The 25,284-nt window shown below is 41.5% G+C and overlaps 2 protein-coding genes across 4 annotated transcripts in view; one reads left to right on the forward strand and one right to left on the reverse strand.

The window, feature by feature from the left end:
* Positions 1–791: 791 nt before the first annotated feature.
* Positions 792–24,060, reverse strand: EAF1 (ELL associated factor 1). 2 transcript variants are annotated; one of them, XR_011139718.1, is made up of 7 exons: positions 23,846–24,060; positions 19,956–20,050; positions 16,578–16,714; positions 13,783–13,949; positions 6,845–7,075; positions 5,643–5,708; positions 792–4,728 (listed from the first exon to the last, which is right to left on the reverse strand). XR_011139718.1 is itself a non-coding variant. In XM_068935585.1 (6 exons), the coding sequence occupies exons 1-6, from the start codon at positions 23,946–23,948 to the stop codon at positions 4,682–4,684; spliced, it is 780 nt and encodes a 259-aa protein (XP_068791686.1). In that variant the 5' UTR covers positions 23,949–24,037; the 3' UTR covers positions 792–4,681. The 2 variants fall into 2 exon arrangements, 1 of the variants encoding a protein (XP_068791686.1); XM_068935585.1 differs by lacking the exon at positions 5,643–5,708 and having other exon boundaries at positions 23,846–24,037.
* Positions 23,405–25,284, forward strand: part of SH3BP5 (SH3 domain binding protein 5) — a 91,655-nt gene continuing 89,775 nt past the window's right edge. The window contains exon 1 of one of the 2 annotated variants that reach the window (XM_068935582.1): positions 23,405–23,770. The gene's annotated coding sequence lies outside the window, so the exon portion shown is untranslated. Of the gene's footprint in view, positions 23,771–24,030; positions 24,135–25,284 lie in introns of those variants that run through there. The other variant, XM_068935581.1, reaches the window with a different exon arrangement.

Consider the following 25,284-nt stretch of genomic DNA (forward strand, 5'->3'; position numbering starts at 1 on the left):
TAATGCTGTTTAGCCCCAGTATAAGTAAAGCCAAGGAGGGGGAGGAAGATGGGCCAAATCCCAGTAGTTTTGTCATTTACAGTCAATTTAGAGCGAGGGTGAATACAGCTATTGCCTTTGTAGCTCTTCAACATCCACCCCCTTTCCGGGAAATTCCTACAGGGCTTTGGCCTTAGAAAGCACACATGTGCTAGAAATAACAGAATTGCAAAATAAAACCAGGGAGTATAAGTAGGAGGAATAGCAAGAAATAGCTAAATAGACACTTTTCCTTTCACATACTCACCCTCCTTACGTAAGCCAGAACTAGGGTTCAATCAACTTCCCTTCTGAGAACAGGATTTGGGTGTACAGTATACACTAACACTCAGCTCCTTTAAATTTACATGCCCATCCCAATGATTCTCCAACATCTCAAATTTTGTTTTTTAAGTCAAACACTAGCAATGCTTTTCTCCTTTCATATTACATGGATATGCGTGTGTGTGTGTGTGTGTGTGTCTCTGTATAAAAAACTGTAAACAACCAGGTAGATTTAACACGTCATCATCACTAGGAAGTGAAGATGAGACCCTCGGAGCTATTAGCAGAAGCCTTCATCACATCAGGATGACCACTGCTTGGCAGCTGCGTTACCCATATGATCTCTGTGACTCAGCTGTGAGCAGGAATACATCACACACCCAACAGTGAGGCACGTGCAATCACTGAAAGTAAGTGTTCTCCATTACAAGTAATTCCAGGCTACATTTCTCTTAGTTTCCCAATTAAAAAAAGATGACACACATGGCTTGTTGAACTTCATTTTTTATTCAAATAAATGGACTTTGAAGGAGGCAAAAAAAGGCTATAATGCTTTGCAGAGCAAATTATTTTTATACGTAACTATAAACAGCCATATGCCTAGCCTATGATAAAGCAAACTGTGCAAATCAACTTAGGCATAATATCGCCAAAATAGGTGTATTACCCACAATTAAGCTTTGAGCTATTCCTACCAGGTATCTGTTTCACAAATGGCTGAGAAAACAAGCAACGTTTTCCTATCACTCTTTCCTCTCAATGAAATTGGTTAAGTCAAGACTTATGGTGTGGGGGGGGCAGTGCTGGGTGGAACAGGAGGGGGTGATGCTGCACCCCCTCATAGCTTGCAACTGTCATCAAGGGACTGGGTCCTGTTTTGCCCTGTGCTGACCCTGAACGTGGTTTAGCTCCGGTGACTCCAGCCGTGCGTGTTTTGTCAGGCCCGGCAGCCCTCGGGGAAATCAGGGCAGAGGTGGGTGGGAGCTTTTCTGCAAGTGACTAAAATTTCAAACGCGAGCTCAGACGTCGTTACAATCTTTTTTCCAGGTGTCCAGGATGGACAAGCACATGGCTGCATTTGCCCCTTTTGAAACCAAACTTTTTTATTCAAAAAAATAATTAGTAACTATAATTGAAATTATGACAACCTAACTGAATCAATTAAAGTCATTATTGACTATTGATAGTAGAACTGTCCCAACAACCAGGCCATGTTCGCTGGTGAAGTTTTCAGCAAAGTTAGACCACTGAAATGGATGAAGTCATTGAACAGAAACCATAACTTCTTGAACTGCTAACCTTGCTATAGCCAGCAAAAATCTTTCCCATGAATGTAAAGAAATATTTTCTTAGTTTCAGTTTATTCAGAAAATTGCATTCAATATGTACTGTTTACTCATATTGAACCAACTGGAAGATTAAAAAAAAAGTTTCTACTTTTTGTGTAAAAATTACCATGAGATGATAAGATCTGCTAGTTCTAAAATCTTCCAAGATCAGAACCTACCAGAAATAGTAAGTGATACTTTTTTTCATTAACAGGTTTACTCAAAACATATTTTAGTCAACTTATTTTTCCAGCCTGTTAAAGATATTGCCAGTCAACTAATTAAAAGAATTCTAAATAACCACTTTTCTGCGAGCTAATTGAATTCCAATTCCCATCTGAACAGAACTTGCTGCAAAGCACAAACAACAAATGAACAGCCATCTAATAAAAAGAGACAGGCAACATTTACTATTTCTCAGCGTGTGAAACTTAAGAACCTCAGTGAAAACGTCAGGCTCAGTAACGGCTTTAATACATTCTTACTGATGTAAAACAGCGGCAGCCAGCCTTTCTGATACTATGAGTTGCTGACCGAAATCTCCATGTAGCTGAGAAGTGCAAAACTCATGCCAGGTACTTGCGAGAGCTGCGGGAAAGGTGGAGATCCCAGAGCGCTCCTCGGGCAGGAGACACAGGAGCTGCTGGGAGCCGCTCGTGGCAGGGAGGTGTCAGGCTCGTCACACACGCACAGGGACGGGCCTGCTTCCACCCACGAGTGGGACACAGCATTACTCACCAGCCTCGCAGTTAGCCAGAGGATGCGGTCCCAGCGATGCTTAGCTCAACAGCTCATCAGCCACAGGTTGGCCAGCCCTGGTGTGACCCATCTCCAGGGGACACAAAGGCTTGCCAAAGGAAGCTTAAAAATAGTATGTACTTGCATGAAAATATGCTGGTTTGGTTACTAACTAACAGGGAGGGAAGCCAACTTTTTAAGGGGGAAACATCACCCAAAGTACAAATACAAAACAAGGTGGAAATTCATTATCTGAATGAAGCCTTCCCACTTGCTGATTTAAACCATGATTAAATTGGCAATTCACTTTAATGTAGCCTGGTGTTGTCTTACTCTCTTAAGTTCTCTATATTTTATTTATATAACATTAGTAAACTTCCTATGACATGTCCTGGATTTCAGAGGGCATGTGCAGCCAGGAACGATAAAGAACGAAAATGCTGCACTGCTGCTTTTTCATTTAAACGTAAGTAATACTGTCAAATCTCAAGGATACGTTCCAGTAACGGGGAAACAGTAACAGTGAACGCCTCCCTGTTTACTCAAATCTTAAGCTGGGGAAAAGTCAAGAGTACTATTACCATTAACTAGGCTACAAATTACCATGCAGTAGGAGATCTCTTGCATCAAAATGTAAAACCTCAAACTGGTACAGCTTGGTAGAAGAGAGCACTGGTACACTCAGAGGAGGAAAGAGGGGGAAAAAGAATCAGATCACTCATAACTTTACATCAAGTATATTTCATAATTGCATGTTAAAATATGTACCCACATCATAAAACACTTTAAAAAAAGTACTCTTAAACATATGTACAATGATGAAAAATATGCCTAAGTACATATCTAATGCAAAAAAATAAACCATTTAATAAAATCTCCCTTCAAATGTCCCCTTGCTCTTCAATACCTTAAAAAAGAAGAAAAAAAAAAGACAAAAAGAGCTCAGTAAACAAATAGGAGTTAAAACACAAACAGACCGACAAAAGCTGTGTAAAGCAGAAATTTAGGCATCCAATTCAGCTTTGCGTTCTCCTGGATTACTAGAACTGCTGAGCCACCTGGCCTTTGCCACTGGAATTCTGGGTTTAAAAAGTCAGCCTTGTGTTCAACCTGTAAGAGGTGGCACTCATTTTCCATGGGAGCAAGAAAGTTAATGACAATCCAACCAAACACCCTTTAAACACGCTTAAATTGAGGTGAATCTCACCCTAGGCAAGTATTTCTTGTTTTCTGCCATCCAACAAACAATACGGACTAAAGGCTACCTGAACAACTGCAGTGGGAGAGAGACTTCTGCTGTTTCATTATCTGTTGTTGAGTTACATCTTCTTTCTATATTCTCTAGGAAACTGCAAACAGGGCTATGGTCTTAAACTTCAGAAGGTCCTGTATCTCGTATCTGAGACGCTGCGATTTCACTGGGAATCAGGCTCCTAAATATTTCTGAAGATCGGGGCCCGACTGTCTGAGTTAAATGAGACACAGCAATCGCACAAGAAAATGCTGCTCTGGTTCTTATTTGGATGTGTTTAGATGACTGATATATATCTTTTATCCTCCTAGAGCAACAGCCCTCAGAATGCACTTGGCCTGTATGTTAAACACAGTTCTTGTTTGCAAAACAATCTGAAGATTTTTCAGTATTGCACCCTGTATGAAAGGTGGCAGGAATTCAAGGTCTGTTTAAAAAACCTGCTATAAGGCACTAGTGCAGCAAGGTTTGTGATGAACATAGTTTTATGACTTCTTTTTTCCAACTGTTTAGAAGTATGTCCATCAAATCAGCTCTAAATAGCAATAAAAAGACATTAGAAAAGCCCCAAACCGAAGAAATCAACTTAGAGTTGAAACTTAATTTATGACAATATCACTTCAATGCACACTAGCTCCTGAATGTTTTTTTTTTTTTTTTTAAACTCACTGTTGGCTCATGCTTACCCTATATACAAAAAATCCCCCTGCTAAGTTACAGTGGTTCTGAATATCTTCTACAAAGAAGAAATTTTTAGATGACTTCAAAAGGCTACACATTAAGCTTACAGATAAGGAACAGACAGGAACATATATTGGCTTACTCACTGTACATATCTATTTAAAACTTTAAAGAATAAGAATATACACAAAATATACACTTAATACACAAAGTAAAACTGCCTCCAGCATTTGATATTTTGTAGGGTGATGCATTTCTTCTATTAAAATTCCACTCATGAAACTATCCTTGTGCTAGCTCCTCTTCACAAGCAACAGGATCACTGCAAAGTATATAAGTTCTTCATGTATATGCATCAGAACCAGCAAAAGCTGAGCCTCTAGTCATCACTGTCACTCCCAGACTCACTCAACTGCAAGTCATTTCCTGTGGAAAACAAAAACAACAAAACACAACAAGTGGGTAGACGTTAATTCACATTTCATTGCAATCAAACCAAAGAACAGTTGCATTTAAACTGGAACATTTAAATAAGAATAATACAAGAAACAAATGCAAACATCATTTCTGTCGTTTAATGAAACTGCTCTCCAAGCTCAAGAATATTACAAGCTGCACAAGGCTAATATATGGTCTGATCCAGGCCAAACCAAACCTCCTCGGCCTCAGAGCTCCCAAATGCTATCTCTTGGGGGTAGAGCAGCATTCCCCTTGCTAGCAACCGTGGAAGGAACTCCACTCAGCCAAATTCCTGTATATGGCCCTGGGAAAGGCACTGGGGGATTCCCCGGCTTCACTGATCCTATTAAAATAGACTTTTTTGTTTCAAAGCAGTTTGGGTAGCCAAGGCAAGGCCTCTGTGTGTCAGTAAACCAGAAGGGATGGTACAGTAATTGCAACTCAAGGCTATCGGCTGAACTAAGCTGACAAAAGGGTGTGAAGGGGAAGGAAGGCTAAGACCCCCCAAAGCACAAAAGAGAGATAAGACGCAAAAAGGCCTGGATGTGGATTAAGCCTACAGCCTCTGATCTTTGTCTTGCAGAGCTCTTAGGATTGGGGGCAGGTAGAGGGGGTAAAAGGGTGCAAAAATAATGCTCTTGTTCTGGTAACGGAACTTAGGTCTTAAGGACATTCCCATGACTCCCATGACCCTGCCCTAAACACAGGCTCCCCACAGAGTAGCTATGCAACGGCAACTGACCTGCTGAAAAAAAGCTGAAAAAAAAACCCAGCTTGGGTTAGGGGTGCTTCTCCCCATGCAGATGGTCACCAGAGACTTGTATGCTCAAGGACATTAATCAGGGTGAAAATCACTGCCTAAAAAAAAGGAGTGACCTTACCAGTTCCCAAATACAGGTTCACAAACCCTCCTGGGGTCAGAGGCTTCTCAGTGATCTAAGCAGCACCTGTAGTCACAGCCCAAGAGAAGCAGGGAAGAGGCATCTCAAAACCAGAAACAGTTTGTAAGCTGCTGCCTTAACTAGAGCCTACCTCCAAAAAAAAAAAAATTAAAAAAAAAAATCAATGGAAAGCGTCTTACTGACTTTGCTGCACTCTGGATTTCACCCACGTTGTCACCTCAGGCATTCATTAGTGACAGGAATCCTGACTGGCCTCTCCAGTTTTTCAGCAGGCCTTTCAAGTATTGTCAGTATAGTACCAGAACTTGCCGTCTTGAAGCTGGAAACCCTACATTTATTTGCACTTAAGCTCCACCAATTCCCTATGTGTGGGTGCTGAGAGATGTACTCAGACATGCCTTAGGAAGAATTAGGAATGTTTTACAATAACTAAGTTCTAGTTTCTTGTTAATGTAATAACGTAACTTCACTGGGCTAGCATACACCTGACCTAATGTAAAACAAGAACAACACAGATGTACACCACCTCCCCTGAGAAAGCCTGATGGGACAAAACTATCCCTTAAGAATATTAGCACTTTTAAAACAACAGAGTGAGCTGTACTGACTCAGTGCTTTCAGTCATCATAGCTATGGCATATTAATCAAATATCTGGCACTTTAAATTTCACTTCAAAATGTGAAATTTGTGAAAATGCAGCTGAAACCAACATAGTATAAATACTGTGACAAAACATTAGAGCTAATAAACAGAGGGCAAAGACGGTGCATTTATGATTACAGGACAGCCTTGTGTCATTCACACTTCTCTGGTGACTTCTAACCAACTGACACATGTGATCCTAATCCACATTAAAAAATAGTTCCTCCCTTCCATACACCATACCCCCGCACTGACGCTTTACTGCCCGCTCACTCCACCTGGAGGCCCAAATCAAGGCTCAGCAAGGTCAATGGGGGCTGTTGCACTGGTGTCCACAGGCTCTGGACCAAACGAAAGTAATTTTCACACCTTCAGACAGGCTTGAGCCTTCTGTTCTAGAATCCTATCTGCACATTTCAGTCTGTGAAACTCCCTTCGATAACTATTTGGTGAACTGTACTTCACAGAGTTAGCTTAACAAGCTAAGAATATAGGTGGTCTCAGGCAGGTTCCCACAGCAGTAAGACACAAAACTTACGGAGAGTATTCATGAGCTGATTGCTTCCTTGTGGCCTGCTGGTGCCGTTAGCAACGGCATTCCTGTTGTTATACTGTTGCTGTGGTGGCTGGGAAGGGGAAACATGTGCTGGCTCTTCCCCCTCACTGCTGGAGCTTTCATCTTCACTCCCAGATGAGCTCTCTGAATCCGATGAGCTGCTTCCACTGCTACTACTCATTTGCTCAATAATTTCAACCTCTGCTCTTAGCTCTGAAATAACAGGACATTCATCTGGTTGAAAACATGAATAGGGCCCCATGGAATTTGGGAAAAGAATGTGAAAATGCAATAGTTTCATCAAGCATAATTTATCACATCTAGATATCTCTCATAAGAAAGGGGGGGGGGGGGGGAGGAGGGAAAACCAAAAAATCGTGACAACTTATTACCTAGCTTTTGCAGCTGAATTTAAAGAAACAAGAACACAGTTCAGTATCATAAAGCCTTCATTTCTTTTATTATTATTTATATACTTTACCCTCTTGAAAGCATTTCCTACTTCATTATTTTCCATAAGTTATATGCTCTACATACAAAGTAAGTACATTTCCTGATAAAGTTTTACATGCCAACAGTTAGCCTGTTTTTTAGATGCATCTAAATACACAGGAATCTAAATTCCATTGAAAATCAGTGACATGTAGGCTTTTGTAAAACACAGAGGGAGACAGGGCACAGGAATATGATCACAACATAAACTGTTGTGACTTATTATAATGTATGAAACTGCTCCAGTGCAAAGTCACAAAATTCATTTTAACGAAACTTCAGAAGCAGCCAAATGACATCAGGTAACTTTGCTGTAGGGCAGATGAGAACATTCCTGTTTCAGAGAGTGGTAGTTAATACCTTAATCTGCTACAGTGCTTACAGATAGCTAGGAAATACAGAGACCACTCTGAAACTGGGAAGTTATTCAAGTCAGTCACACCCCGTTTTAGGGTTTCCAATACAAAGACGTGGTGGAATACCACAACAGCACCACGACAGCTGCATCAGCAACAGCGTTGGCTACGGCTGAACAGCTATTAAGGTAAGTCATCCCAAACCATACTGTTGTCGTGTATTTTTGAATTTGTCATAACTGTAACTAAAGTGTCCAAGACACTAACACAGGACAATTCATTTTTATCCACCCACAAAGTCAAGTCTCTAATTACTCAGTCCACCTAGGCAGGTTTCCAATAGACAGCAATATTCACATATCTGTAAGGTAAAGCATGTGAAACCCTCAGAGTTCAAGCTTTTGTTGTACTAGCGCTTCTGTACCAACTAGGTGAGAACTGAATGCTTGCCCTGGAGAACTCAAAGGCTACAGGGACAAGAAAGAAAGACAGAGAGCATGCAGGTGTTATCATCTCTACATGACAAATGGGAAACTGAGGCTAGCAGTAATTCACCCCAAATCAGACATGGGAGATATACAAAGTGAGGTGAACCCCAATTCCTTAGCTGGGGACATCTTTCTTGTGTACAGCCTAGCCAGATCATGCAAAATGAATCTTTCCTTTATGGAAAATCAGCACAGTTTTAATGCTTGTTATCTTGACCTCCTCCAGGAGTAAGGCTGAGGAACTGGAACTCTTCTCTTTCAATAAGACCTATTTTCCTTAGGCTGCTTAATGCTTTCAAGCAACCAGTGAAGCTTCCAGGCTCTGCATTATTTGCTGGAGAGGGTTCCTCTAGCAAAAGCTTGTATTAGTTTGATAAACAGTTTCCTTTTGCCATTTTAAAAACTGCTACTTTTCCATTTCAAAGTGCAAAGCTCAATTTCAAATGTTACAGTTATATTCAATTAGAGGCAAGGAAGACACATTAGAAGGGAACAACCACATGGCTAACTCCAGCTGGTTATTTACAGATAGCGGGGGTTCCTGCAACTTAGTTCCTAAAGCTAGATACCCCCAAATCACGTTACCTGTACTTTATTTGTATGCTATAGTAAAGAGTAAGCCTACCTTTTCATCTTTAAGAAATAACAAAAAACACCACTGGAAGAGGGGAGAAAAATATATGATTATCTCAACAGAAGATACTATGCTGTACTGTAACGCCCTTCTCCCTCATCCCCCTCCCAATACAGACTCAGCGGCTTTAAAATTCTGTTTCATGCCTGGAGTCTGAAATACAGATAAACGGGCACTTGCAAGTCACTGTTCTCAGCCTGCCCCTATCTGGGATTTCAAATTGTAAATGTTCTATGTATTCAAGGCTAAGAAGTTATAGGGAAAAGCTAAAGGAAAGGTAAACAGGAATCATCATTCTTTCCTTTTAAAATGCCCAGATAATTTCACTATCTTAATGATGTAAAATTTCCACATGCTTCTAGCAACCATTAGAGTTGCTAATGACGACACGTTGTTAAAACATCTCGGATTGTAGCAAGCACAATTACCTACAGACCCCAGTCCATATGGTGAAAAGATTCAATAAACAAACCTATAGAAGGATTAGCATCTGAGATTACCCCCAGATGCTTACAGGGCTAGAAGGTCTAAGGCTGAAAAGAGAGAGGCTCTTGACACACAGGGGTGAGAAGAAAATGCTGGCCCAGAAAACAGCATATAAAATGGAGTGAAGGAAAGAAAGAGAAAAGGGTCGTGGAGCAGTCTAAGAGGCTTTGGAGGTGAAAGTGAAAAGATGCAACAAGAAATGCATTCCAGAGAATTAGAGAAAAAAATCTGAACAAGAAGTCTGAACTTGGCACAGTAGGTGAGGAGACAACCAAAGAAAGGAAGCAATGTAGTCTGATGGATAGGAAAGGAAGACTAACCTGACTACTAAATTGGAAATAGAATTAGAGATGAGTGTCAGACTGAAGAGTGAGGGTTTTCAACAGAGGAAGCAGAAAATTGTAAGAGCCTGTAAAAGAGTTTTGGTTATGAGGAGGGAAAGGGAAGAGGGCCTTGGAAGAAGCGGTAAGGCTCACCACTCAAGACGCATGCAGAAAAAGCAAAATAGCACAGGTGATAACCGGTGTTGTCAGTGAGAGTAGTTAGGGATGGGAACTCATTTGAAGCCCATTTTCTAATCAGTCTCATGGTCTCTGATATCTCTTAATTGCTTGTGCTCAGTATTCTAAATGGCTCATCTGCGCAGAGGAGAGAAAAAATAATTCTTTTCCCTAATGTTACGGTGGCTGCTGCATCGTTATAAGCCTATCAGGCAAAACTCCAGCAGGACCATTAAGGAAGTCTGTTCAAATCCCTCCAGCATCACCTTCTGAAAGATAGTGGCTACGCCTACGATGATAACAAAGCCTTATAGGAAAAGCACATCTGTGTTATAAATTGTTAGATTTGGCATTTTCCTATTTGCCAGTTATGCTTAGTGCGGTCACAGTTACCGAAGCCTTAGCTAAATGTTGCCTTGCAGTGCCTTCAATTAAAATAACAGTGTGTGTATGTGTACATGTATGCTAAGCTGAACACTGAAAGTTAAGTCTTTCCTGAATCACCTTTTGCTCCATGAGATCAAACACGTTGATGCACTTTAAGGTTTAAAAGATGACAAGAGTCAGGACGTGCAGCAGTTACTTTTAAGAAAGCTTTTCATACAGTATATTTTTGAACACTTGCCTTAATTGAGTCTATATCATCCAAAAAGGTTGACATTGCTAGGAGAACCTTAACTTTTGCATGTTTCAAGTTACAACTTTAGGCTTTCTTTCAAGAAAGTAAAACAGCTTACTGTTTTTTACTGGCAGTCAATGCAATAGTTTTCTAGAATAAAAAAAAAAATTCAAGGTCAAAAATCATTACGCAAACATAGAATTGCCTTTCTCAATGGGGCTATATATTCTGTATCAAATATCCTAATTTCTTTCAGAAATCACAGCTAAGGGTTCTTGCTTCTTCTCTTAACTCTAATAAGCTATGCAAAATTTTTAATGAAAGCCCTAGCCTTGGGCTGCAAGAACACCAAGGTCTTTTGGAAATAAAATGCAGCTTTAGGGAGGATAAGGCTCTATGTCCATAACAGACATAGACTATTAAAATATTGTGCAAGGTGGAGAGAAATGAGCTTGATATGGGCACTTTGAACTCGAGAGTTCAAGATATGGATAGCTGCCATATCTAGATGGCAGCTAGAAGCGGCAATATTTTACAGTGAAGTGCAGCAAACGTGATTGAGATGTCCTTGAGAGACAAATACAGTTCTATGGCATAATCCCCACAGACTACAGCTGCATTTCAGATAAACAGGACCTGCTCAGATTTTTAAGCACTGAATTGAGAGTTTCCGAAACAGACACATATTCCTACATGTTTTCAAGTAGTGCACACTTCAATTATGTCAACGTTATTAAAAACATTTCTGTTGTGGTCATATATGCCTGATAAATGCCAGTAATTTCAGGCACATAACTGATACTGTGGTATAGGTGTGCAAATGTTGACTGCTCAATGAATTGTGATCAGATGTAGCCGAGCACTCAAAGGGCCAAGCTCTTAGCCTCTCTTTTGTTCCTTTCAGGCAGGAGGGAAAGAGATTCCTTTGGTGCAGAACCCTAGAGACAGCCTCCCAAAGGCCTCTCTGCAAAGGCCAGCAGTGAGGAAGGACTGCTTCAACTCTCACACACTGCCTCTGACCTCAGGCATGGCAATTTTGGCAGCTGCGCAACGGGATGGATGCGAGAACTGACCTACCTGAAGGTTCATTTTGCAGCTCACCAGTGAGTGAAGATATGGGAAGGCCAGCAGAAGGCAGCGGGGGAGGCAGAAGCCTGCCCTGAGCTTGGCTTAAAGCTACTGTTAAACCATACCATTACAAGGGCTGTGTCTTGCCATACCCTTGAGTAGGGCATACTGAGAGCAGGAGAGGTCACGGTACCACAGAGCCGCTTCGAATCACCTCCTTTGGGAACTGTAAGTTCTGTGCTGTGCCCATTAAAGAAACAACACAGAAATTCACCTTTATATTTATTTTTCTTTTGTACAAAGGAGGTAGTTTAACCACAAGGAAAGTCACTGCTTGACAAAGTCTTCAGTCCTATTATCTTTCCTTAACGTGTATCTTTATGGCCAAAGACTTTTGAGTTCAAAAGAGACTACCTCATGGCTTGTACAGTTAAGTTGTATTAAATACTGTCATTGTATCATGGTGCTATTTCAGTTCTGCCTTTCCCAGGTAGATTCTCATGACATAGAAGGTTTAATAATGCTGACACTCTAGATAGTCAATGCTGGAAGTGATATTCAGAAACTTACATTACTGAAGGATTGAGGAACTCCTAGAAAAGTTATGATGAGCATCTTAGAAAAGTTATAAAGTGCATGTACTGTAAACAAAGTGAAACTGCTCAGGTACTTGTTCTCTCTCTTTTGAGGCCTTGAAGGATTCTCTCTATGAAGCACCATGTGGAGGTCCTATTTTTAACACAAGTCAGGTGCTCTTCTGCTTGATTTTGGAAACAGAACTCTACTCCTTATTTACTTGGAGGTACTTTCCAATAAAAGACATTCAGGTGGCCAAAAAGTTACCAGGACAGTTCTAAACAATGTGACTTACATTCTTAGACCAGTAGAAGATAGTCCCTCTGGAAGTGATGGCACACCAGACAAATATAACTATTTTACTATAAAAACATGACCTTTACAAATTGCTCTATGTCTACAAAGGAGTGCCCCCATAGTTACGTAACTTACAGATTTTTTTTTTTTCCGGTAGCATGTAATAATCGATTCAGTGGTTAAATTGATATATTGCCTGATATCCTCTCCCCCTTGCCTATTGCAAAGGAAATAAAAATGGCAAAGCAGCTAAGGGAACCATAGCTAACAACCTCTCAGACTTTGATTCTGTCTTCTGACCATCATCCAGGTATTGAAAATACTGCTGCTGTGAAGCTGTGAAACCAGTCAGCTCCTACACAAACACTCATATGGCTTAGCAGTAAAAGCGTCACCTGGTGATTAGCATGAACTGAAAAAAATATCTTGCTGAGTAATTAACATTGTCTGGGCAATTAACATAGGCTAAGTCTATTGACTTAGCCATAGGTTTAAAAAAAAAAAAAAAAAAGCCATATGGGTAACTGAAAAGCCACAGGAAAAAAATAATTAGAGAAAAAGAACAATCTTAGAAGTAAAATAATTGTGTCTGATGCCAGACAAGAAACCCAAGAGAAACAACTGAAAACTTTTAAATTTAAAGTCTTCTGCATTCTAGTTGCATTATCAACAGCAAAATCAGGCATCACACCAGCATGAAAGGAAGGATTTGGGAAAAGAATCTGAGCCCCAAACACCTAACTCTTATATGTCCACAGCGAAATACAAAGTGATCCTTGAGCTGGAGAACAGATTGTGGCAATTCTCCCTTCAAAGGCTTCAAGATGTGGTCATGGTAAAGGGGAAGCTGCAGATTTGCTACCTATGTGCTTGGCATGGCACAGACTCTAGGTTTCCTGATGGGACACAGCCACGCAGCCCTTCCCTTCCTTGAGCAAATGTTTCCAACTTTACTCTATGCAGGAATAACTTTTTTCCAAGTTGCTGATTGCATAACTAGATATTGGACCACAAGCTTTTGTTGTTGTTGTAGTTGTTGCCTAAGATACCCATTCAATTTGTCTAGCACTCAACTGCCATAACTTTTACTTTGTGAATCCACATTTATTTTGTCATCTTTTTAGAACAGAGAAATAGTTCACAAGAGAGAAAATTATCAGCAAAGAGGAGATTCTCTCATGCCAGAAAAGACTGCAGTATAAATATCTATGCTGGCAGAAGAGAATAAATAATTCACTAACATGCCTTAAAATGAGAAATAAAGCAGACAAACCAGCTGTCAGGTACCAGCCTTTAATCCCTGAACAGTCTAACACGTTTTTATAAATTGCACAGTCATAGTTTTTATTAAAAAGATGACAGACAAAAACAATCAAATTCTGAAAACTACAAATCCTTCTTTACCTCTCTTAATGTCATCCAGCTGAGGCTCAGGCGAAGGGTTATCCTTCAAGGGAGAAGTTTTAGGTCCAACTGCTGGCTTGGTTGGGGCTCTGAACTGTGACGGAGGCTGAGAGGCACGGGCAGACTGTTGCTCTATTCTGGCCTGGATCTTACTGCTGCCTTCCGCTCTAAAACAACACACCAAAGACATTCAGCGGCATCGCGTAGCTGTGCTCAATTTTTTTCAGTTTATTTGCATTAATGCATTATCTGCAACTTCCTTTTGAAGAACTCTCTACTTTGTTTTGTAAAGCTGCACAGTGAATTACAACCTTTAAAAATGCACATACCAAACACTGTTCTCTTTCTATACACAACACTGCTGTTTTCAACAGCTAATATGTATATAAAACTGCACTATAACATCTTTACAAAATGTATTTTTCAGTGATACCATATTCTCTACTAGGAGAGCAAAGGCTTTAATTTAACAATTAAAATTTGTATTTCTGAAAAAGAGTTAGCAACGATGGAAATTTAAAGTCTGACTACAGTATAAGAAAATCCACTCATAACTAACTCCTGCTTAGAACAACCAGAGTGAAAGAAAGAATTTTCTCACTTGTAACCAAACCGTCTCAGACAGAACTCTCTTACAGGTCAACCTGACTACAGCAATCGTGATGTTACTGCTAAATACAGAATACAAGCATCTATTCATGGTTTTTCACTCATTTGCTATTGTCCCTTAAAATACAGTCTAAAACGTTCACTTAGTGGGAACAATACTATGCCTAGCTGCTCAGTTCAAATCAGGTGTTTCTTCATTTTCCCGAATCAATAAATTGCTAAATCCTAGAGCACTGAATACCCTGGCAGAGAAAAAACAAACAAACATACACAAATTTTACTCAGGTTCCTCTAAGATACATCATAACCAGGATAAAGTATGTGGTATATTTACCATGTATCACGAAAGCCTTTGAGATATGTCTCTATGTAGCATAGTACAGAAACAGCTTACTCAGGTATTAGGTCTGACGCTTTGGTCCTAGTAGGACCCCAATTCAGCAACATGACATTTTGTGCCCTTGAGCTCATCCCATTGAGAAACAAGTTCAACTAGCCCATCTGGAACTTCCTGGACTTCACCTCAATCACTTCTGATACCTGATCTAATGCATTTAGAGCTAACTCAAATATCTCTGTGCTGCATTGTATTGTAGATGCAACCTCAAATACTAAACACAGAACCACCTCTTCGTTCATCGCTGAAACGTAGCTATTAGATACCACATTAATACAGCATATATAGTTGTTTACAACAGAAGTAGCCTATTTGGGAATATACCCACTAGATCATGTGAAAGGTAAAACCAGAAGATTGTTTCCAGTATTAATCATGCTCTCAGAACTAAAGATTTTAAGTAAAAAAAAAGGACATTTACTCCCCCCCAAATGTTATCAGCGCATTAGCACTAAAAAAATCTGTCCCCACAGGGTGTCAACAAGCCTTTAAAGACCAAAGTAGCCAAGAAAAAAAAATCCACTTCTGATCTAGAAAACTGATTGACTTCCCAAATCAGAATTCCTCACAGGAACTCCTCAGGTCCCTATTTTTTTTCTTGCCCACCTCTGCTTGAGAAAACTGGAAATACTTAACACTTCGCTGGACCCAAAATTCACTGGATCCGACACACATCACAGGACCCAAGCCCTTCTGCACTTCATTGCTCCCTGCTGACTTTAGCTTCACTTGGAAAAAATCCAGGAGAACTTAAATAGCTGCGGCTTCAAATCTCATCTCTAATGCACTCATATCCACTGGACAGGATGCCTTGCCTTTGAATGCCACATGGATGTGTTTTCACATCACTAACTCAGAGAAGTTACAGCCCATTTACTTTGAACTCAACCTGTTCTTTAGCAAACTTCCAGCCAAGTGCTGATGAGCTGTAACCCACACATCTATATAGCTTTAGGTGCTAAAAGTTCTACACTGCAGTAAAGTATTTTCTCTTTTTTTAAAAATGTTATCATATTTGTAAAAGTGTTTAAGAGCATCTTCTGCATGAAACATCTGAATAACTGCTCTGTCATTGGATCTCAATAACTGATGAGTCCAGTGGTGTTGAAAGAATGTGATTCAGAGAATTCAGGTACTTGCAGATCAGTAAGAGTACTAAAAATGTTTCAGCTGCACACTTTGTAGGGTGAAATTTGTGTAGGGAAGTATGAGTACTGAGTCAGAAAGGATTTCTGCCCTCAGCAATTTGTTTAGGCAAAGCCTCACAACCATTATTTCTTCAGTTTTCTCCCCCCTGCCATCTGGAGCCTTTGGGCTTTTGCTCCATTTTATATATCATCAATCCAATGCAGGGATGAGTGTTTCTTGCTCCTTAACAGTATGTCATTAAAGCTTCATGACTCCTACAGGAAGCTACAGGGAACAAACCTGGGAAGCCCAACAATCCTTTTGACAGGCTAATATTTCCATCTTCTTCAACTAACTAGAGATTCCTGAAAAACATCCCATCTTTTAGCCAGCTTCCAAAGCTCCAAATCATCAGAAATGTTTCACTGCAAACTATAATTATGTCCTCTCAGCAGTGGAGGATTTACTAATTCTTTACTCTTGGATTCACACTCCCAACAGCTATTTGCATTTTTAGGCAAGATAATTGGTCCATAAGATTTAGTAACTAAACATTACTACAAAATAAAAGAAAATCGAGCTCAGGTTCAAACGACACAGTCTGAACAGAAAACTTCAGCAAGAATTCGTTCTATTAACTTAGTCCTGTCCCCAGCTTTACCTTGTTTTCTTCACTTGAATGCTGCTACTGAGTTTTTCCAGTACATACTCCCCAGTGTCATGATTGATAATAAGCACACAGTCTTTCTGGTATGGCCTTTTATTTCCTTTAAACACAGTCATTGGTGGAGTTGAACCCTGGCGTCAAAGAAAGAGCATACATTTGTTTGGTTATACTCTCTACCCAAATAGTGTTTATAAACTCTAAGTCAAATGAATAAATATTATTCTGACCTACAGACTAAGAAGTTAATGTTCAGTTCCTACAGAAAATGTTCATTCACGAAAAGGGAAAAACAGTTACATGCAGCAGATCAGATATTCCCTCACAGCATTATTTCGCCTTTTATCATTTTAAGTGTATGCAGTGACAAAACATCCTCTCCTTACTTGCCATTATTTACAATCCTCCTTCCCCGAATGGTAACCTGATGGTAATTTGAATAGCTAGCTGTGACAAATACCAGGAATTTGCTTGAAATTTCTGCTCTGGAAATCTTGGGCTTGGATAAAAAATAAAGTTCTAATCATTCATGAAGCAGAACGGACATCTAAAGAAGCGTGTGGTTACTTGACACACATTTAAACTGCTTTGTATTTAATACACCAAATTTATAAAAGAAAAAGGAATACTTTTATCCTAGATTATAAGCAACTGTCACACACTGCGTAAGAACAGCTACCTTCTTCAAAGTCGGATTAGCATGGGGATGCTGAACAATTACATTTAAATGTATTCTCAAAAGCAAATGGAGGTATTTTAACTCCCTCCAGAAAGCCCCCCAAGTCCACACAACGCTGCATAGAGCCGTACAAGTCTAATGGCTTAGACTGAGAAGTAATAAAGGCAAATTCACGTGGTGTTGCACACCAGCAAACACTGCTGAAACCGTGCTCATCCACATTGCATCCATGCACAAGCTGGCCCATACAATGGTTTTGGGGTAGAAGAGGCAGAATCAGTCTATCTGCACGCACTAGTGTGGACCCGGCCATATCAAAGAAAGGACATGTTTACTCAAAGGACACATATACCAGTATATTCTCAGCTGTGAAACTTACTCAGATTCCATATGTATATAAGCTACTGAAATAAAATAAAATTTTTATTCATGCACCTTGGCACATGTTGGACAGCAATCAAAACCAAGCAGAAGAGAAAAAAACATGCTCTTCCACATTTTATTCCACATAATAGAATGAACAATTACATTTTAAAAACTCAGAATGAAATCCCTATTCTCAATATTGCTAATAAATAGAATAGGTTTGAATCCAAAATGGGTTTGGAACACTAAGAGTAAAATACATCAGAATTCCTCACAAAGATACAGTAAGAGTACGATTCAGAGAAGATCATAGTCTCAAAACAGTCAAATCTTCAAAGACATCTCATATTTTTAACTTTCCTACATTTAAGAGAGGAAAACAACATTTAAGAGGATAAGAAGTAAGCTGAAAGTCAAAGCCACCTCATTGCTGACAGATAAGTCAGGAAGCATAAAGCATAGATACAACGAGAACTGATAAAAGCCTGTAGTCTATTATTCTGCTACCTGGAAACTTCCTAACTCAGAAAAGTCTGTAATTTTGGCTAAAAAAAAAAAAAAAAAAGCAGAAATAGAAGCCTTATTTAAGCAAATTAACAGTCCCACCCTTTTACTTAAACATTTAAATGTGTTAAGGTTAGTGCCTAAATAACACTGGCTTACAGGTCCTGCTGATAACAGGATAGAAAAAGAAGGTCAGTGAAAGAGTTGCCATCTATCTAGATTTGCTTTCAAGAGTGAAGGTTTGTTTTTTTTTTTTTTTCCAAATCAAGCAAAAATTCTCCACTGCCCCAACCAAGACTGATTATCAAACATTAGAGCCACTAAATCCACAAGTAGAAATAGTTCTTCAAGTTATCCAAGCAGCAATGGACACCAGGAAACTCCACCGAACAAATCATCAGAGATACCCTCAGGCATCAGGCAATTTCAAAAAACAAGTTGGAATCTGAATCCTACCCAGTTTTTGGGCAACTGAAAAGCAAAGCAGGATGCAAGAAATTCAGTAAACCTTGTAAGGATGAAACGATCTCAAAACTTCTCATTCTTTTTCAGTACACTTAGAGTGTTTTCCAGCTAACTCTACTGAACTTAGGCAACACTGCCTTGGAAAAACATGCATACAGTGGCTGCATTTTGTGCAGTTAGCTGCGTAACCTGCCAGAGCATTCTAGAAGCTGAAAGCTGTTCATACCCATGGGAAGACAATCAAATTAAACCCATCAGCACAGAGATTTGGAAAGGGACATTACAAGCAATTGCATTCAACACAAAAGATTAAGAAACAACACAGTTGCCAGTCAAAGATGAATGCCATTGCTATTAATCATATTATTTTCTGTCACATTTAACACTGTTATATTCACCATTTTTATAGACAAAAAGCAACTCTGCAACATTCTGAAGCACTAAAGGTGACCAATACCATATAAAAAAGGTGAGGGGGGCAGCTAAACCCTAATTTGCTGAGAATTGTCACATCATCTAGCAATTAAAAATACCAGCACAGTAGAATAAACAATACCAAAAGGATCTGACGCATGGCTTCTAAACTGACTGTTGCCTCCTCCACAAACACCAAACCTATCTATGTCTGAATCCTGGGTTCACAGGCTTGACACACAGCACTAGCTTCTGCTAATAAACAAATCCAGTTCCAGAATGCAATCACTTTCTTTTGTTTTGGTAAGGAAATCACTGATCCTTCAATTACAAAACAGCTGCAGCTATGGACAGTTTGATCACTTCTTTATTGCTGTTTGACCATCATCTTTGCACAGTAGACCTTTACAGCATAATTTGAGGAGGAAGTGGACAGACGCTTCACTGCCACTAGCTACAAAACTCTTTCCAGCTTCCACTGATAAACCCCAGGGCAAGGAACAATCTATACCATTTGTACACACTTTAGTAACGGAAAGCACAGACTTAAAGGCCTACCTGTGGCTTCTGAACACCAAATCTTGACTCAACTCAAAACTACTCTGCCTTTCCTCCTTAAGACACAGCACTAAAAACGAATGAAAACTAGGTACAGACTTTGGGCTAATAGTAAAGTCTTCTTGTTTGTCAAAGAACAGGGGAAAGGAAGGAATCAAATGCAAAGAAAAGATTGGAACCTCCCAGGTATAAGCCTTTATAAAGGCTCGGCTGGCCTTTCCTAAGGTAACACATTACAGTTCTGGCAGCTTGAATATTGAACCCATTTGTTTTAACAAAGAGGAAAGTGAAAATTACATTTACAGTAGATTGCACCTACACAGCAACTACTTGTAAATTTGTTAGAGAGCAAACAGGGAAACATACACTATAACATACAACATACTTACTGGAATATGTGGTAAGGTGATTGTTACTTCATCTCCTTTACCAACTTGGAGCTCCCCTTCACAAGACGTATCGATCGATGCTGGTTTAAAATCATCTAAAGAGGAAAATAATTTGGATTCTATTCATGTGAAACTGTTTCTTAGAGCCTTCATAATTCATCCTCCCCTGTAAAAAGTCACTGCACGTTTACTGTGATATAGGGAACATTAAAATACACGTTAGCGCTTACAGCAGGGGTAGAATAACATACCAGCACAATGTGCCTATGCTCAGAGCTCCAGTCACATGACAATATCAGATTCTAAATTTACTTTTTAAAATGGAAGTAACTTTCTAGACCTTTGTGTGTGCAAGACCAAAAGCAGGCTTCTCCCAACGACGTCAGTACAGCGACACTTGATTTTGCAGATTTTGTAAAACTGTTCCATGCATCTCAAAAGAGTATTAACGGCAAGCCCCAGTGCCCTGTATGGGTCTTGCCACTTCCAACCCAGAGGATACTTCTGTTCGTGACAAAGAATAACTTAGCGAGGCCATCCCAGTTAGCCTCACTGATATTTCTGACAGCCTTTGATAACAGCCTTTTTGCCTCCGCACCTCCACCTCAAGCGCAGAGCAGCTCTTAAACCCCACCTGTGAGGGGGAAAACAGAGGTGCTGGTCTTATTTCACCACGCTTCATGCTAGGACAAAAACACTGTGAATAGAGAGCACAACTAAGGCAAGACACTGGGATAGCTATAAGCTGCCCCTAGTGTTTTTGGTGCCTTGTACAGAACACTCTGTCCCTCAAGCAATACACTTTTGTTTACTGTATTTAGTTGAACTAAGAACATTTTAACTTCAAAGTATTTTCCCCTCAATTACTCAGCTGCGATGAGCCATAAAAACCAGAACAAATGACCAGAACACATAACATTTTGACAGAGAATTTAGACAAAGCGAAATAATATCAGATAGATATGGATATAGGATTTTTTTTTTTAAAACAAGCATCCATTAAATCCTAGCATCTCAGAATACAAAGAGGTGCAATTACATTCACAACCAAGACTTTTAATTATTGCATTAGTTAAGACACTAACATCTCAGAACAAATTTAAAATGTAATTCCACTAGGAAAAGCACGTTTGCAGGAAAAAAACAGCTTTGTAGCAAATTCTCATTAGGAGGACATTAATGTCTAATTGAGTTTTACTTTGACAGCACAACAAGCAAAATCAGGCACACTTGACTTAATCCTCATGCCTTAACTGCCAGACCAAATCATATCCTTGGTTTTCATCTGACCAATCTATTTCTAGCTATTGTTTCCCATCTACTTCATGTGCAAGTTTGCTAAATAGAACATAAGCTCGCTGTAGAAAGGCTAGGGTCTTTGCCAAAAAGGGATCACAACTTTCAACAGCGCAGTCACTAAATGAAAAGCAAAATATCACTAACGTGCTTCTTTCTTGGATATTAACAAAATATAGAGTTATTCCAAGCAAACACTCAAACAATAAATTGTTTTCTTTTTGTATCTACTTGGCTAATTTTCCTGTAGACGGAGGGCAAACATGTCCACCTAAACGTAGCTGCAGTCCTTTTTCCAAAAGTCAAGTTTCTTTAGATGTGTTTTCCATGGATAATCCAGTTTTTCAGTTCGGAATTTCATAAACATTGCAGAAAAAGATGAGGTATTTTAAGGAGCAAGAGACAAATTTAGCCTGCAAAATCCTCTTACTGTAGTTTGTATGAAGAGGATTAGGGGAACACTATGATGCTCAGATCCTAGACTAATCATTTAAAATCAAGAGTTAGAAGAAAAAGTTATAATCAGCAAAGCGAAAGAGATCTCACTTGAAAGTCACTGACTACAAATACAGCACACAGAAAGCTCTTTGAAAATAAAACTGGATTTTTCCGGTTGTAGTCTGAAGTGTTCTGGCTTTGCAGTCCCTTAAGAAATTGATTACTGAAGACCCTTCAGTCCTAGAAATCCAAAGTATTATCTGGACATGACCTAGGTTTAATTCATATGCTATCAGACAGCAACCTCATTTGTTTGATGGTTGGGCTATTTTAAAACTTTGATTTATAAGTGAAGATTTACTACTGTGCCAGTGCTGAATAAAACTAATGGTATTATGAATAAACAGTAAAATATATCACACACATGCTACGGCCTTCTTTAGCATCATGGGGTTATGTAAGTGTAATAGAGGGGTGAACCACACAAAACTTAAGTGTTAATCTGCGGGAGAGAGTTTACTATCTAGGGAAACAGCTTCTCTGTAAACACTGATCCTCTGCTTGGATAATAGCTCAGTCTAGAAAATTGTTCTTTCAAGCCTCACTCAGGTGACTAATCTCACTGAAATTATTTACTCATAGTGTATGAAAGCAGGCTATGAAACCAGGCCTAGGAGTATACATCATACAACAAAAAATCCTGCTGTTAATAGTATAAATTCTCCACACTAATACAAAGATACTAAAATACAGTTTCACTATAATTCTCGTCTCCTGTTGCTGATTAACTACTAATTTTAAATGTTTAGAAAAAGTAATGAAAATGAAAAAGCAATTTCTTGTCTACAGCATTCAAATACAGAGATACAGGTGATCTCCTCTTCCAGGAGGAGATCCTCTAATATGATATAAAATGTATTCCACGCTAGAAAACAGCAGTTGAAAAAGACGTTTGGTGTCTTAGAAAAATACATTTTTCCAGCTCCTCCAAAGCAAAATTACTGCTCGAGACCTTGCCTCAGCATTTATCTTATGCTTATTACCACTTGTTAGGCAATACTGCATGCGTTGGAATCATTTCTGCTTGCCTTCCTGGAAAGTGACTTACAATAGACCTTGAGAGTCAACAGAGCCGGGGAAAAAGTTGCTGGGTTACATGGTGCCTCATTACGGCAACAATCAGTTAAATTGAATCGGCTGCAGACAAGCTGTACTCCTTTCCCGACACTCCTGCCCACCCAGAAGAAGCCAGACCAGGGCCTGTGGTGACCTGTAACACCAGGCCCATAAGAAAATGGAAAGCCTTCCCTTTGAGGAGGAGGAGGCTTTATGCTCTTAAACGATTCACGTGCACTTCACGAACAACTCCAGAGCCCCTTTGTCTTCTGCAGTCTGCCTCGTTCACACTTTTGCTCTACTAGAGGGGGCCGCGCGAGGAGACCCGCTCTCCCAGCACGTCTGTTTGTAAACGCTTCCAGCGCAGCCCTGGCCGGCTCTCCGTTGCCCTCCCCCTGCCCCCTCGCTGCTCGGGCTGCAGCCACAGAGCCAGAGGGCGAAAACGGGCCCTGGGGGGGACACGGGGGCTAGTTGGGGGGGGGGGGCAGGGAAGAGAGGATATAGGTCGCTGAGGGGGAAGGAATGGGCTCTAGGGGGAACGATGGACTCTGAAGGGGCAGCAGGGGCGGGAATAGGCGCTGAGGTAAGGACTGGGGAGGGGGGGAAGGAGGGCTGAGGAGGGCAGTAGGGGCGGGAAGGAGGGAGAGACGGGCGCTGAGGAGGGACGATGTCGGAAGCCGGCGCGGCATGAGGGGTGGCAGCCGGCCGGGGGCAAGCCCCACGGGGGGTAGGGGAGCCTCGTCCCCCCCGCGGGGAGGCAGGGCCGAGGCGGCGGCCTCGGGAGCGGGGTTGCGGGGGGGGGCGGCTCCGAGGCAGGGCCGGGCACCCCCCGCCATGTCGGGGAGGCGCTGGCCACCCCCCCCCCCCCGCCATTTCGGGGAAGGCAGCGAAGGGCGGCAGGAGCTAGAAGGGACGGCGGGGCCCGGGGAGGAAGGTATCGCGGCGGAGGGCGAGCTGCCGGGCAGGTAACGTGTGTGTGTGTGTATGTATATGTCCCCCCCCAACCACCACCCCGGGCGGGAAGGGGCGGGGGCGCTCACAGCGGATGGTGTGGAAGGAGGCCTTGGGCCGGCGCTCGAAGCTCTCGCCCAGCTGCAGCGGGTGCTCCTCCTTGTCCAGTAGCGGGTTCGCCGAGCCGTTCATGGCCCCGCTGCCGTGCCGTGCCGTGCCGTGTCCTGCGCCGCCCGTCCCTTCCTCTCCTCCGCCCGCTGCGTGCGCGGCCGCCCCGCGCCCTTCCGGGCCCTGAGTGCAGCCGCGAAAGTGCTCCGGGGCCGAGCCGAGCCGTCTCGTCCCGTCCCGTCCCCTCTCCCCACAGGGCACCGAGGGCAGGTGGGCGCCGTTGGGGGGGCACGCAGGGGGTCTGGCCCCGTGTGGGGCGCCCTCCCCCCCCCCCGCAGCGGGGTCTGGCCGCCCCTCGCGGCGTGGGGCGGGGGGGAGCGGGGGCTGCGCGGTGCTAACGGCTGCTAACGGCTGCTGGGGGGGTTGCGGGGCGGGCGACCGTTATCGTCGTGTCAGCTCTTTGGTTTCTGTCTAACACAGGGGTCTTTCCAGACGTAAAGGGGGCAATTTAAACGGGTCATTTCCCCCCCCCCCACTCCCCTCTCTAGCTTGTCTTACCCCAAAAAACCCCGCACGCGTTGATTTGATGCGTGCCAGGCGCACAGCAGAACCTTTTTGCTGCTGAAACTTCTCTTTTTGTTTTTTTTCTTTCTTTCTTTGAGGATATACCTTCAAGAAAAAATCAAAATATTACATATTTTGAGGAAAAGCCTGTGTCTTTAGTAGATTTTCCTTCTTCAAGGGAGTCTCATCGCTGTTGGCCTTTCCCAGCCTTCCTGCGGGCAAGCGGCGTGTGGTCTGGCTCCTGTGAAGCTGGGCACAACGGGCCCGCTTCCTCGTTTCCCGCCGTTCCCGCGTTTGTGTGTTGTGTTTGCACTGTTACGTTTGTACTAACCAAGATAAAATAGCGGAATGAAGTACTGCTCGTTGTTGTTGTTCTTTTTTGTTTTGCTGAAGGGTAGAAGTTGTTGTTTTTCCTCATTTCCGTTTCTGTGAAGCGGCACGAATGCCCAGTCCTGGGCACTGATGGACGTGGATGGGCGCGTTTTGGCCTGCCAGGGGTTTCAGGGGAGTTACTGGGTCACGCGGGATTTAATTCACGTACGCCGTCTGGGTGTTTGTGGCAAGGCAGAGCTCAGAGCTAGTTTAACGTTAGGGAAATGACTTGAATCCTTTCCTGGCCTCCATAAAGGTGTTTTTATTGCCTCATTTTTGTTAACTTCTGAAAAAAACATACCCGTCATTGTTCAAACTGCTGTGAATCCTCAGGAAGAGGCAGTGGAAGGAGTGCGAGCTCAGGAGAAATGTTAAGGTGAATATGGTTTTCTTTGCCAACTGAAACGGGACTCTTAAAAGGTGTGCCCCCTGCTTTTCAGTTGTGAGCTTTCTGAGGTGTTACTAACCAGAGTTACAAAGCCCG

This window comes from Struthio camelus, chromosome 2 (assembly GCF_040807025.1).
Source record: "Struthio camelus isolate bStrCam1 chromosome 2, bStrCam1.hap1, whole genome shotgun sequence".
Lineage (NCBI taxonomy): Eukaryota > Metazoa > Chordata > Aves > Struthioniformes > Struthionidae > Struthio > Struthio camelus.

Coding starts and splice junctions, on each gene's coding strand:
- EAF1 (XM_068935585.1), bottom strand. CDS start 23,948: ATGAACGGCTCGGCGAACCCGCTACTGGACAAGGAGGAGCACCCGCTG. Junction 20,051..23,845: donor CTCCTTCCACACCATCCGCT/GTGAGCGCCCCC, acceptor TTTCCTCTTTAG/ATGATTTTAAACCAGCATCG. Junction 7,076..13,782: donor GCTGGATGACATTAAGAGAG/GTAAAGAAGGAT, acceptor CTGTTATTTCAG/AGCTAAGAGCAGAGGTTGAA.